The sequence below is a fragment of the Papaver somniferum genome, chromosome 11 (genome assembly GCF_003573695.1).
Source record: "Papaver somniferum cultivar HN1 chromosome 11, ASM357369v1, whole genome shotgun sequence".
NCBI lineage: Eukaryota > Viridiplantae > Streptophyta > Magnoliopsida > Ranunculales > Papaveraceae > Papaver > Papaver somniferum.
In genome coordinates this window covers 50,958,825-50,971,151 of record NC_039368.1, presented here as the reverse complement: position 1 = coordinate 50,971,151, position 12,327 = coordinate 50,958,825, and the positions used below count along the sequence as shown (strand labels likewise).

Sequence of the window (12,327 nt, the reverse complement as noted above, 5' to 3'; positions counted from 1 at the left end):
AACGCTCAAAAAGTGACCTTAGCGCTGAACGGTTCAACGCTCACAAAAATCACAAAAGTTGATCTGACAGCTGAAATTTAAAACGCTCAGCGCTCAAAAAGTGACCCGTTCAGCGCTCACGAAAATCACAAAAATCACACGGATCACAAAAATCACAAAAATTGATCTGGCGACTGAAATTTAAAACGCTCAACGCTCAAAAAGTGACCTTAGCGCTGAACGGTTCAGCGCTCACGAAAATCATAAAAATCACACGGATCACAAAAATCACAAAAGTTGATCTGGCGGCTGAAATTTAAAGCGCTGAACCAAACAGCGCTAGACAATGGTCCCTGATGACGTGGACTGCTAATCTAGCTGCTAGATTAGCCATCCCATAGGATTTAAGAGGTTGCCCTAGCTGACGTGGATTGCCAATGTAGCTGCTAGATTAGAAGACCATAGGGATGAGCCTTACTCAAGTTTCAACTTCAATCCCCAGCATTTCAGCGCACAATTAGGCAGGAGAAAAAGGAGTGCTCGAGGAATTTCAATATAAGACACGCTTTAACAAACCCAATCGCAGAATAACCAAAAGAAAAACAAAAAAGTCTTGTTTTTCATTTATGCAAATGTTTTCATGTCCAACATAGCTGCAGTCTTGGAAAGAAGCATGTAATATCATTTCTATCACTTACATACAAAATTTTGAAGCCTATGGGGTCGTCCCAGTTCTTCTGAAGCCTAGTTGAACACCTATGCAGGTGCTGTAATCTGCTCGTCATACACAAAATTGATTTATACCAGAATCAAAACAGCGGTCTAGCTTACTCCTGTAACCCGGAAAACAAAAAACAATTGAAATGTAGTTATTTTTAACTTTAATTGTTTTGTAAACTAAATTCGCATAGAAGATCAGACCAAGTTTACTCAAAGTAGTAGTCAAAGTGGATCAGATTTGACGACAGATAATACTGAAGGGAGAGGAGAAGAATAGTGCACCTGTTTGGGAAGAATCGCTTTGTGGGCTTTAAATGAGAGAATCACATTCCATGCTAGTGCAACGACATTTGCGGCTAAAACCTATGACAATAGATTTGTGCATTGGCAAGTGAGTAGATTCATACAGTAAGACGGACTATAAAGCAGAAGCAGAAAAAAAGAACCCTTATAATTTTAATATTAAGAATGATAATTAGTAGTATCTACTAGTGCTAGACTGTTCCTTGACGTAATGAATCCAATGGCCAAATTATCCAGCATAATTATATCTCGTATATAGCACTAGCCCTTGAGTTATTTCCGAGAAGCCACATGCTCAAGTGTGTATGGGGATTAACCACACACATGCAAACACATAAGTTTCGAGGTACAATGCAGACAGAGTTGCAAGCAACGAAAGACTTTGTTCACGATGGATTTTCATATAAAGTAGTTACTCAAACCTGGAAGTTCTGTGGGACAAATCGAAAGTTGAGAAATTGGAAAGGTATCCACAATTGCCAATTTGCGATCACAGCAGAGAACCACTCCTATAAGAAAAAATGAACTAATTATATGCACTGCTGCAAATAGGAAAAGAAAAAGAACAATCCGTATAGAGGTTTTACCTGTTGAAGCTTTGGCACTACTTGAGATGGTTTTCCCTCTAATGTCACTAATGTAGATAAGAATACTCCAAGGAAGATCGGAGAAAAGATAAACTGCGTTGAGGTCGGGGACATGTTTTAATCCACCAAAGAAGGTAACCTGTAACGCTTAGGCACACAAGAAAAGGATAAGAAGAAGCTAACCTGGTCAAGCACAAGGCTCAAAACTGCACCAGTAGCTCCTGGGGCGGTCACCAGTTTACTTAAATACAGATACCTAACATTCCATCATTAAGTTTAACTAGTTAGCTTCAAGTACAACTCAGTTAGAAATATCATATTTATAACACTAGTGAAGAGTGATAATATCACAGTTTGGAACTTTGAGTAGTTATATCAAAATCTTTTTGCGTTCAGTAGAGGGCACGTACTCATGTATCCAAACTGACACCAATATGTTTGTATGTTGTCAGAATAATTAAGATCGTTCTTAAAACAGTCGAGTAAAATTCAACTAAGCAACAAATGTAGGCAAATGCATGAACCGGGACCCGTTTCACTACAAGCGTACCATGATTTACAACCTAGATTAATGACTTTAAGTCCAGGACTACCGAAGTGCAAAACATTATAAACGAAGGAGCACCCTTTCCTTAATGTACTAGGAAGATTTAAATGAAATCCCAATGCCCAATCAATGGATTTTTTTTTAAGCTGTTAGGTGAAGCTTTACTAATCACCAAATGTGGCCTAATTCTTGAATCAGGATTGATATATTTGTTTGCATATCATAATGTCGGCCCTAATTTTGGTTGCAGCTCAGGTATTGAAATATAAAACATATTAAAAAGAATACAACACCCATTCCATAGTGTACAAGACAAACTTATACACCAATTAAAATAACAATAAAAGGTTTCAGATCCATCACCAGAAATGAAGGGCAGGACCAACCAACGTGAATCCCAAGAAAGTGAATATAAATGTTCGCTTCACGTCCACAGTTGGTACTTTATCAATCAAGATCTGTGAAGGTACATAAGCAGAAAGGTTGTGTTAGAATCAAACAAAACTTTGTGTCAAGAAGAAGTATAACAGAATAGGCATAGCCAGTGAAACCATGGATTGCAGTAGCAACACTGAATCTTTTGAAAGAGCCTAAAATATGTGTTACAGTCTTACAGAGATCATATACACTACCAGCACTTGCTCTAAACGTAACAGAGACATCTATTAGTACCAGCTAAGCCAGGACATGGCTCTGGTTATACAGAATTTATGGTTATAGAAAACATAAACAACTTAGGGGAGAGTGACAAGAATAACCAAACCACGTCTAGTCTATTGAAACATCAACAGAGAAAATGTCATCAGTTGGAACTTTATGGTTGGAATTCTATGGACTGATAACTGATAACGTTACAGCAGAAAAGAAAAGAAAAAAGATAACTGATTACCCTCGAGGCATTAACAGTGACATAGTTCACACTCTCTTAATGTTCATTTCAACAATCTTCAAGTACTCTTAGCCACACACCCCATTTGGTTAAGATTGAATGTGATAGATGATTCGAAAATAGAATGTGGACAAGCATCTACAATATCCTAGATTAACAAATGCTCTCCGACTACAAACAGACACCAGAAGACTTGGTAGCAAACAGTTTTATACCGAGAATACAAGAGAGAAAAAGAAGCCAACCTGGCATGCTAAATCCCCAATTAAGTTCAATAAAGCAGACGTCACAGATTTTGTTAATAAGGGGTACATCTCAAGAAGTTTCAAGTACCTGAAATTACAAATAATATACATAGAAATTAAACATGAATTCACATGATCATGTAATCGTAAGAGACCAACAGTATTATGAGACCAACAGTATTATCAACAAAAGTATTCAAGCAGCTGTAACAACGATATGGACATAACGTCATAACCTAACCCTAAAGAGAGATAAGTCATATTACCATGAGATAAGGGACCAGTTACTCCCACCATTTTCAGCTCCATCTCCACTTCCACCTCCACCGCTTCCACCTGAATTCCCATCACCTGAATCCCCAAAACCACCGCCTGTCCCACCACCAGAAACAGCTGAAACCCTCAGAGGGTCATTATTTATATCCCTAATTTTGATTTTAGAATGACCCATATCCTTGAAACCTGCACCATTTCTGGAAATTGCAGATGCTGAATTTAGACGAGGTGAAGAAGAAGAAGATGTTGAAGAAGAGGAAACCCTAAAGTTGCTAATTTGAATTGGATTTACACGGAGATTTTTAGTAATTAGATAAATGGATTTTGGAGAGGTAGTGATGAAACGAGAGAATGAAGAAAATGTATCAATAGCATTTACAGGATTCGGAGACATTTTCTTTTTGGTCTCTGCCTGCTTGTGCTTCTACATGTGAGGGTTTTACGTTGTAGCGGGGTTTTAAGACTACGAGCTTGGGGAGTGTTTGGTTACACCTTATTTTTTCATTATTCTTACAGGTATATTATGTAATGTTGGGAATCGGAATAGAACAGTCCCGTAGATGGTGAATATCAGGCAGTTATTGTTTATCCGTATTAATGTCAGGAGATCTTTCCACAATCCTTTTTTTAGTTGTGGGTCTGACTGAGAAATCTTAAAGAATTTCAAGCTAAAAAATGAAGCCTTTTAAAAAGTAAGATCGATTCGGGAATCAGAAATCGAGATATCTTCTCTTTACTTTACACGAGGAGCATGTGTAATTACGGTTAAAGGTTAAAACTTGAAGAAGAGAGGAGCGAGTACCACTGGCTTCTCCTGCTATTTTTGCAAGTGTTGAGAAGAAACGGACGATATGACTGGGCCTAATCATGGAAAGTGTCTAGAAGAGAATCGATAGGAAGAAACAAGGTGGTGTAAGATATGCCAATCCATCAGCCACAAAAGCTATCTCTAGGGTCTGCAGGCGTATGAAAGTGCTCAAAGGACACCGACACCTGCACAACTCTCCGATACATCTTATAGTTTTAAGAATTTTTTTGATTGAACCATCCTCCTTCCTTTGTGAAGACAACACTTTACCTAAAATTGACAGAAATTTGTAGAACCTGTCACCATAGTACCAGTACCTGCTGTGGAGTCAGGTTCCCATCGGTATGGAGAAAGAACCATATGGCCCCATTGGACTCATCGGTTCAAGAGGACAACCTGTTAGGCTTTCATAACAGCATAGCAGAAAAACATTTCAATCTGAACACAATAAACATTAAGACCTCCACCGATCAAATTCAGAGCAAAATATTTCACAAAAGTTTTCAGCATTGTCTGTCGTGCATATTATTGAGAATACATGCCATTGCACAGTGGCCTAAAATAGCACATAAATTAATTGGAAATCCATTTCAATGGCACTATTCTGTTACTGAATTCAGTTATTCTTACAAAATACTAACAAACAAGAGTGCTTGAACCTTTAAATAGCCACACAACCCCGTCCTACAAACAGATGGATTGTACTTGGGTGTACAGGGCATAGTGAACTCTCAACATGTAGTACAGCATGAAGGAAGGCAACAAAAATGATAACATGAAAGAAGAACTTTTACAAGTTTTTAAACCATAAAAAATGTCATCTTCACTGACCTGTTTTTTCATCAAGGAAAGGAAAACCAAGAACATTGCCTCCATGATAACTAAGCATATCCCGACATGAAATAAACTGACAGATTAATTTATCTCAGGGATGTCTGGATGACATGACAGCCATCAGGCATATTATCCCATTCCTTGCTGACAGTTTCCCATTCCTGGGTTATTGTATTTGTCTCATTCATGTGCTTGTAATCATTGCACAAATCTTCCCCAAGAAGTGCTGCTATTGTATCGGCCTTAGAGTTGTCATTCGCACAAGAACGGTGGTCAAACCAACCTGCACCTAGTAGCGCATCAGGCCTTGAAAAGTCCAACTTTGGAGATGTTCCTTCCTCTCCTCCATATGGGTTTGTAATGTGCTCTACTGGTTCTTGCTTAATATTGGATCCTGCAACTAGCAGCTATCACACTTCTATTATCTGCACAGTGATGGAATAGTTTAAATGCATCTTTCAAAGAAAGAAAGAGGTGCTCACCAGGAAGAGACTCAGAAAGTGCAGGATCATCCGTCGAGCTTCCACTGATTGGAGTGCATCCACCAAAAACTGATGCAGCAGAACGACCCAGTGGGGAGATGGGATCGCGATAATCTTCCCACCCTGTCTCACATAGATCCAGATTCGAACCATCCATAAGATCACTGGGTGTAACAACGGAAGAACTCGAGCTCTTCTCAGAAGACTGATTCTTTAACGTCTGTGCTTCCTGAAGCAATGCATCCAACAGGCCACTGTTACGTGACGAAAGACAATCAGACTGTACCTGCCCATTTGAGAGAGGAGATGATTGGGTAAAAGTGTCAACAGACTCGAGTGAAGGAAGCACAGGGGATGTTCCCCAGCAACCACCAACATCGGTGTCTGGATATTGGAATGAAGGGAGCTCCAACTTCACAGGCCCATTAATGAGCTTAGAAGTAGAGAAGTTGCCATTTGAAAAGGCATGGCTGCCAGACCTTGCACCAAAAGGTGAAGACTTCTTAATCTTGTTACGGTTGGGAACGTAAGGAAAAGTCAACCCAAAGGGGGGTTGATGGATCTTCTCACAAGATTCACTCTGAAACGGGTCGAATGGTGAGACCGCACTGGAAGCTAAACTACTGTTAAAACCAGGAAACAAGTTTTCTGGATCTCTAAGTCGCTTGAGACGATGCATTGTTGTGGGGTAGAAGTTGTAATTTAGAGATGAACCCAAACCTTGAGGCAGCATACCAACAGACATATCGGGAAGAGCGTGTTCATAAGATAGAAATCCTTGATTTCCCTTTAACCCATCAAATGTGACATCGGGAATCTCGTAACTGTTTGCATGCAAGAGACCGTGCTGCTGCATATCAACATTGTTGAACTCATCACTTTTCTGATACTGGTAATTCCCATTCAGAGTCTGCATACGAACTTCAGGAGGGTACAGTGGTAAACCCGCACGTTGCCGTCTCTTTATTCGGGTATTCCAGTAGTTCTTTATCTCGTTATCTGTACGCCCAGGCAACTGGAGAAGAAGGGGAAAATGCATCAAGGAAAGCAATAAAATATAGAAAAATGGAAAACAGGAACACAACTGAGAAATTCATGCACAAGTTTCAAAACCCACAATCTCAAAAATTGTTTGCATTGCCAAACTTCTAAGGCAAAGATAACATAACCTAATGCATGGATTCTCAATCAGCTGAGGATTTCATATCGGCCAACCATAATCATCCAAAAAAAGTAGGCAAGGATTTCATAAGGCAAGGGTTAGAGGTGGTGTTTCAATAAATTTTGGATAATTATAAATGTGTTTTTATGATAGACATAAGAGAACCTTGGACTATCTGCCTGAATACCTAGATTTATCCATGCACTGTGAAGAACATAGGCTTATAAATGTAAAAATCAAATTACAAATTTGATCACATAATCTAACTTAGACAATAATCGACCTCAAGATCTCCATTCCCGGAACTTCCATTTTTTCCGTGATGTAAGTTGAACCAGTGTAAAAGTTACTTATTTGAAATTCTCTTTAAAGTGTCTTGTAACATAAACTGGGTCTACACTACCCATTCATATTTCTTGTGCCAACATGTGAGCTAACATGGTTTTGAATTTCATACACAATTCAACGAGCAACATGGCCACAGCTCCTTGTCACACAGATGTACAAAAAGATGGACTACCATTTTTATCAGATTGATTAAAGAGAATATTCCACTGTTCTAACAGCTTATGAGGAGAAGTCTACAGGAATAAGAAAATTTTACTTACATGTGCAGCCATCCGGGCCCATTTGTTCCCCATCTTGGCATGAAGCTCAACAATCATGCGTTCTTCATCTGCCGTGAAAGCTCCCTTTTTCAAGTTAGGTCTCAGGTGATTAGCCCAACGCAGACGACAGCTTTTTCCACAACGGGACAACCCCGAATGCTTCTGCACAGCGTTCCAGTTGCCTTCACCATGCTTGTTGACGTATTCAACCAAAATTGCATCTTCCTGTGAGGTCCAAGGCCCTTTCTTCAAAATAACACCGCCTACTCCAAAGCTTCCCCCACAGCTACCTTCATCGATTGATTGTGAATCAGACTGATCCTTAGATAGTAAATCATCTTCGCTGTCATTACTTGAATGACTCATTTTACGAATCTGTTACCACATCAATTCATAAACATGTCTCAGGATTGCATAGACAAGTAAAACATCAAGTTAACAAAAAAAACAAAAAAAATAAAAATGAAGAGAGATCACCCAAACATAAACTAATGTTAAAACATATCATTTAAAAGAAAAATCCAGGGCATGAAATACCCAAAACAGGAACCAAAGAGCTTTAACAGAGTCTTTCCTGATAAATGAATCCATCAAGGGTTTTAAAATATTGATTCGCAAAAAAAATAAAAATGACTCTGAATCATGATTTTGGAAGGAAGAATCCCAATGTAGGAACTAGTCTAATTTGGTACAAATAGAGAGAAAAAAACATACTAACCCTAAATTAATCTTTTTTAGTATATAATAATGGTTAATTTTTTAAAATAATAATAAATCAAACATAATTCCGATTACCGATATAGATTTGCTCACAAAGTCAATTAAATGAGAAAAAATACGATCAGAAGATTCAGACCCAAAATGGAAAGAAACCGTGAAACAGTTTTTTAAATACACATAAGTAAAATCAAATTGAATGAACCCCTTAAGCTTTAAATGAGCATAAATGACAAAAGGCATTAAAAAAAAATGTTCCAATCCATGAATTAAATATCATTTGCATAATAACCTTGGTGATCATTCAATAAGATTCCCAGTGTTTTCGGATCTAACAATCTATAAGAGGAGTAGAAATCACAATTTAAATTACAGTGGAGCATAGAGAGAATTGAGGTAAGTTCATGCAAATCAGATCAGAGGACTACCTGAATGAAATCAATAATCGAGAAGGTAGCTGAATCTACACACGAGAACAAAATATCAAATTCCCAGTCAAAAAAGAAGAAGCTCAATTCCACCACCACCACCAACAACAACAACAACACCGCCTTTTTTGAAAAAAACAAGAAGGAAACTGAATTGAAAAAAACGAAACCTAGCTCTAAACAAGTATAAAAACAAAATAAAATAGCATTTTAAAAACCATCAAAAATCATATCTGCAACACTCAAAATCAGCTCAAATTGAACAAATCCCAGAGACTCTCTGTATCAGGAACAGGTACATGAGAATTCAGTCACTTTGTTGTGTGATAATTTTTAGTTGAAAGAATAATTCAATCAGCCAGGATAGTGAGAATGAAAATGATGATTTTACAGAGAAAAGAAAAGGAAAGGAAAAGAAAAAGAACCCTAACCCTAGTTTGTGACAACACAGAGGAAATGCAGAAGATACTACTGGAATAGAATAGGGAGTGTGTGCGTGTGAGAAGGTGAGAAAGAGAGAGAAGTTCGTATTAGAGGAGGAGAGAAAATATGTCAAGACTAGCACAAAAGTAGGATCTTTTTTACTCAACTCAACCTCCAGGTGCCTCCGCTTCTCTTTCCGAACCTGAGCCTCGGACCGGTTCGGATCCCAAACTCTCACTTTTCTTAATTTTTTAAAAAGACTTTCCTGGCCAAAAAAACACAAGGGATGATTGTGACTGGAGAGAGTTTCATGTTTAGTTTTGTCATGAGAAACAGCCTAGTTAAAATCTCATGATTATTGTCAATTCGTTTTCTCTGCTGATTATGTTGTTATAAATGTGACTGAGTACGCGACTGTAATGGCATGACGGCGAGTTTCATCTTTAATGACACGATAAATAAGCATTACGAATTTACAATAACATGGAATGGCTTAACACATGCTTGATTTATCTCTTTGAGTACGGTCAGGATTTTGGAAATATTTTCGTCGAAATTAATTGACTAGTATTATTTTTATATGTCTGTAAAAATTTTTTAATGTCGACTATGTTTGAGACAGTCGACGAATATGAGAGAAACAAACAAACAAGCATAAATTATCAAAAAATCTGGGAAACTAAACCATTTTTAAATTGTCACGTTATATTAAAGGTAAAACATTTCAGTAAACTCGACCTTAACCTCTGAACATGCAAGGTGAGAAATCATAACACTTTCGATTTCCCAATTATTACTTATAAAAGCTCTTCCTAAAATATGGTGACAAAAGAAAACACGATGTGCTCGTTTTTTGTTTTCATAAGAATTAAATAATGTTTTTATCACATTCTTTCTCAGTGCACGAGTAATTCTGGAAAAAAAAAATCATTACCGGAGGATTCACGACATCAAAGAATTACTTGGACAATCTTGGCCATAACTGCATGACATTTAAAGAAAATCATATATCCAATCCCCGCGACTAAGTATCATCATTTGTTTTTAATTTTTACTTTTTGTGCATATTTAATCAATTGTCATTCTAACAATAAAATGAATTGAACCTTTTGATATATGTATGATTTTTATGTGTTCCAGGAAACACTACATTATTTCATAAAATGTTGTATATAACATGAAAACCACATAAATTGAAAATTGTATCGATATCATATTACATGTCGCATAGCAGGTGTCTATCGCGCCGTGTTGTGCTGTATTTTCTTCCCATAATTGTAACACGACATAGCATGAACAATCATGTTGTATCGGGTCTAGAAACTTGACATACAATTCGTATTTGTGTCTTACCAAAATATTTTTAATATATGTGTAATATGTCACTAAAATATATTATTGTATAGTCTCTTTATATTTCCTCACTTTGTTATATGTGTTCGTCTTCTGCCTCTAACCCTCTCCATTAGACAACTATCTTGAATTTGTCAAGCAATGGATTTTGGATCAAAACCCTAACCATGTAGGATGGAAATACAATTTGGGACATTGTAATTTGAGACGTGCCTCAGTTGTATGGCACATTGGAAAGCAAAAGCACATCGATCGATCCAAATACAAGGTACTCTTATTGTTGTAAACATGTGTTCCGTCTGCTAAATAGCAACCTGTACTAGCAAATCGACCGACCATTAATCGAGGGCACCACATAACAATAAAAGTCAACTATAAGAGTTTATGATGTAAATTTTTGTTTTTGGTTTTCTGTTATGTTGACTGTCTTTATCATTGCTATAGTTGTGTTTAGTCTTCCCGTTTATAACAGTCATGTTGGTACTATAAGTACCTCGTGTTAGTTATGTTAGAACTATCTTATTACAACTTAATCAATATGGCATTTCTCTTTAGCTCTGATAATTTTCCATTATATCAGATTAGGTTAGATTTTTTTTCAAAATCTCTTCAAATTTTCTTCAAATTTTTGATCAGTTCATATCTCAAAATTACTGCATAATTTATGTTTGTACTGTAGAATTTCTCACAATTTCATTTGTTCATATCTGGTGTCATGAATCTTTTCTCCAGGAAACAAAACTTTTTGAGTTCATTTTTTGTTGATTGATCTTTCAGAAGTTTTATAATCTCCAAATTTTTCATTTAATAAATTTTTGATCTATCCATTTTATGATTTTTGTGTTTTTTGTACAAACAATGCCTCCATAAACTACAACTCGTGCTAATTCCTCTTCCGCCGCTCATAACGAAGATTCTAATGGTAGATCTACCCAGGATCAGTATAACTTCTGACTCTCTCTTTTACCAATATTTAAAAGTTTATCTCATTAAAACTTGATGCCACAAATTACATATTGTGGAAAGATCAGTTTGAGTCAGTCGATATCTTTTGATTGGTTTGAGTATGTTGATGGTACGGTTTAAGAACCTCCTCGTCATTTGATGGTTGATGGATTTCAAGTACAAAATCCGCTTGGAGATACTGGAGAAAGTTGGATCGGTATGTTTCAAGTTGTCTTAAAGCTATGTCTACTCAATCGCTTCCTGGTGAAGTTCTTGGATTAGCTGCGACTCATGATATTTGAGACTTTCTTGAAACAACCTTCACTGGTCATTTTGTTGCATGGAGATCCATGTTACAAAATTAACTTCAGCCCATCAATAGGGGAAATAAATTTATGGAATAGTATCTTCAAGAAATAAATACTATTTTAGATAATTTTACTGCTATTAGTGTACGTGTGAATTATTCTGATATTGATATGCTTGTTTTAAATGGTATTGATAGGGATTACGATAATCACATTATATTTGCTCAGACAAGATAAATACCTTTTACCTTTCCATAAATTAAAGCAAGATTGATTAATCATCAACAATGGTGTTAGAGCATTGCTCGGTCGAACTCACAAGTGTTGCTATCTCAAGGTTGTTGTCAAAATTATATCTTGATTTCTAGTCTACAATTAGTTAAGTCTCGGACTAGGATAAAAATGTAGTTGAGAAATAGTGGATCACGGAACCGGTTTAGTATCTATACCGGTCCACCTACCAAAATAGTTATGTGTTCCGGAACTCGGTTGTGTATCCATACCAGCCGATACACAAACCAAAATAGTTTTGTGGACTCCGGAACCGATCATAGTCTTAAGGTATCCATATTGGTACACATACCTAAATAGTTCTGTGAACTCCGGAACTTGGTTTGACTTATTAGCTCAAAAACCGGTACACGTACTCTGACTGACCTGAGTCATGATCGGATATGATATTTGTACTTTGTGCATTTACTAACCATGTCGAT

At 36.9% G+C, this 12,327-nt stretch overlaps 2 protein-coding genes across 6 annotated transcripts; both read right to left on the bottom strand.

The window, feature by feature from the left end:
* Positions 1-577: 577 nt before the first annotated feature.
* On the bottom strand, positions 578-4,024 carry LOC113322939 (protein sym-1-like). Of its 2 annotated transcripts, none has more exons than XM_026571135.1 (8): positions 3,537-4,024; positions 3,271-3,358; positions 2,500-2,594; positions 1,773-1,845; positions 1,590-1,682; positions 1,425-1,511; positions 982-1,062; positions 578-753 (listed from the first exon to the last, which is right to left on the bottom strand). In XM_026571135.1, exons 1-8 carry the CDS (start codon positions 3,938-3,940, stop codon positions 736-738), a joined length of 939 nt encoding a protein of 312 aa, XP_026426920.1. In that variant the 5' UTR covers positions 3,941-4,024; the 3' UTR covers positions 578-735. The 2 variants fall into 2 exon arrangements, with proteins under 2 accessions (XP_026426920.1, XP_026426921.1); XM_026571136.1 differs by having other exon boundaries at positions 578-812; positions 3,537-4,021.
* Positions 4,025-4,870: 846 nt separating this feature from the next.
* Positions 4,871-9,109, bottom strand: LOC113323084 (transcription factor GAMYB-like). Of its 4 annotated transcripts, XM_026571331.1 has the most exons (5): positions 9,017-9,109; positions 8,586-8,620; positions 7,441-7,815; positions 5,671-6,685; positions 4,871-5,588 (listed from the first exon to the last, which is right to left on the bottom strand). In XM_026571331.1, the coding sequence occupies exons 3-5, from the start codon at positions 7,804-7,806 to the stop codon at positions 5,275-5,277; spliced, it is 1,695 nt and encodes a 564-aa protein (XP_026427116.1). In that variant the 5' UTR covers positions 7,807-7,815; positions 8,586-8,620; positions 9,017-9,109; the 3' UTR covers positions 4,871-5,274. The 4 variants fall into 4 exon arrangements, with proteins under 4 accessions (XP_026427116.1, XP_026427115.1, XP_026427117.1 ...); XM_026571330.1 differs by having other exon boundaries at positions 8,586-9,109; XM_026571332.1 differs by having other exon boundaries at positions 4,871-5,582; positions 8,586-9,109.
* Positions 9,110-12,327: the final 3,218 nt, after the last annotated feature.

Coding starts and splice junctions, on each gene's coding strand:
- LOC113322939 (XM_026571135.1), bottom strand. CDS start 3,940: ATGTCTCCGAATCCTGTAAATGCTATTGATACATTTTCTTCATTCTCT. Junction 1,683..1,772: donor TGAGCCTTGTGCTTGACCAG/GTTAGCTTCTTC, acceptor ACCTCAACGCAG/TTTATCTTTTCTCCGATCTT. Junction 1,063..1,424: donor TTGTCCCACAGAACTTCCAG/GTTTGAGTAACT, acceptor CTATTGTCATAG/GTTTTAGCCGCAAATGTCGT.
- LOC113323084 (XM_026571330.1), bottom strand. CDS start 7,806: ATGAGTCATTCAAGTAATGACAGCGAAGATGATTTACTATCTAAGGAT. Junction 6,686..7,440: donor GGGCCCGGATGGCTGCACAT/GTAAGTAAAATT, acceptor CTTCTTCTCCAG/TTGCCTGGGCGTACAGATAA. Junction 5,589..5,670: donor ACTTTCTGAGTCTCTTCCTG/GTGAGCACCTCT, acceptor GATAGCTGCTAG/TTGCAGGATCCAATATTAAG.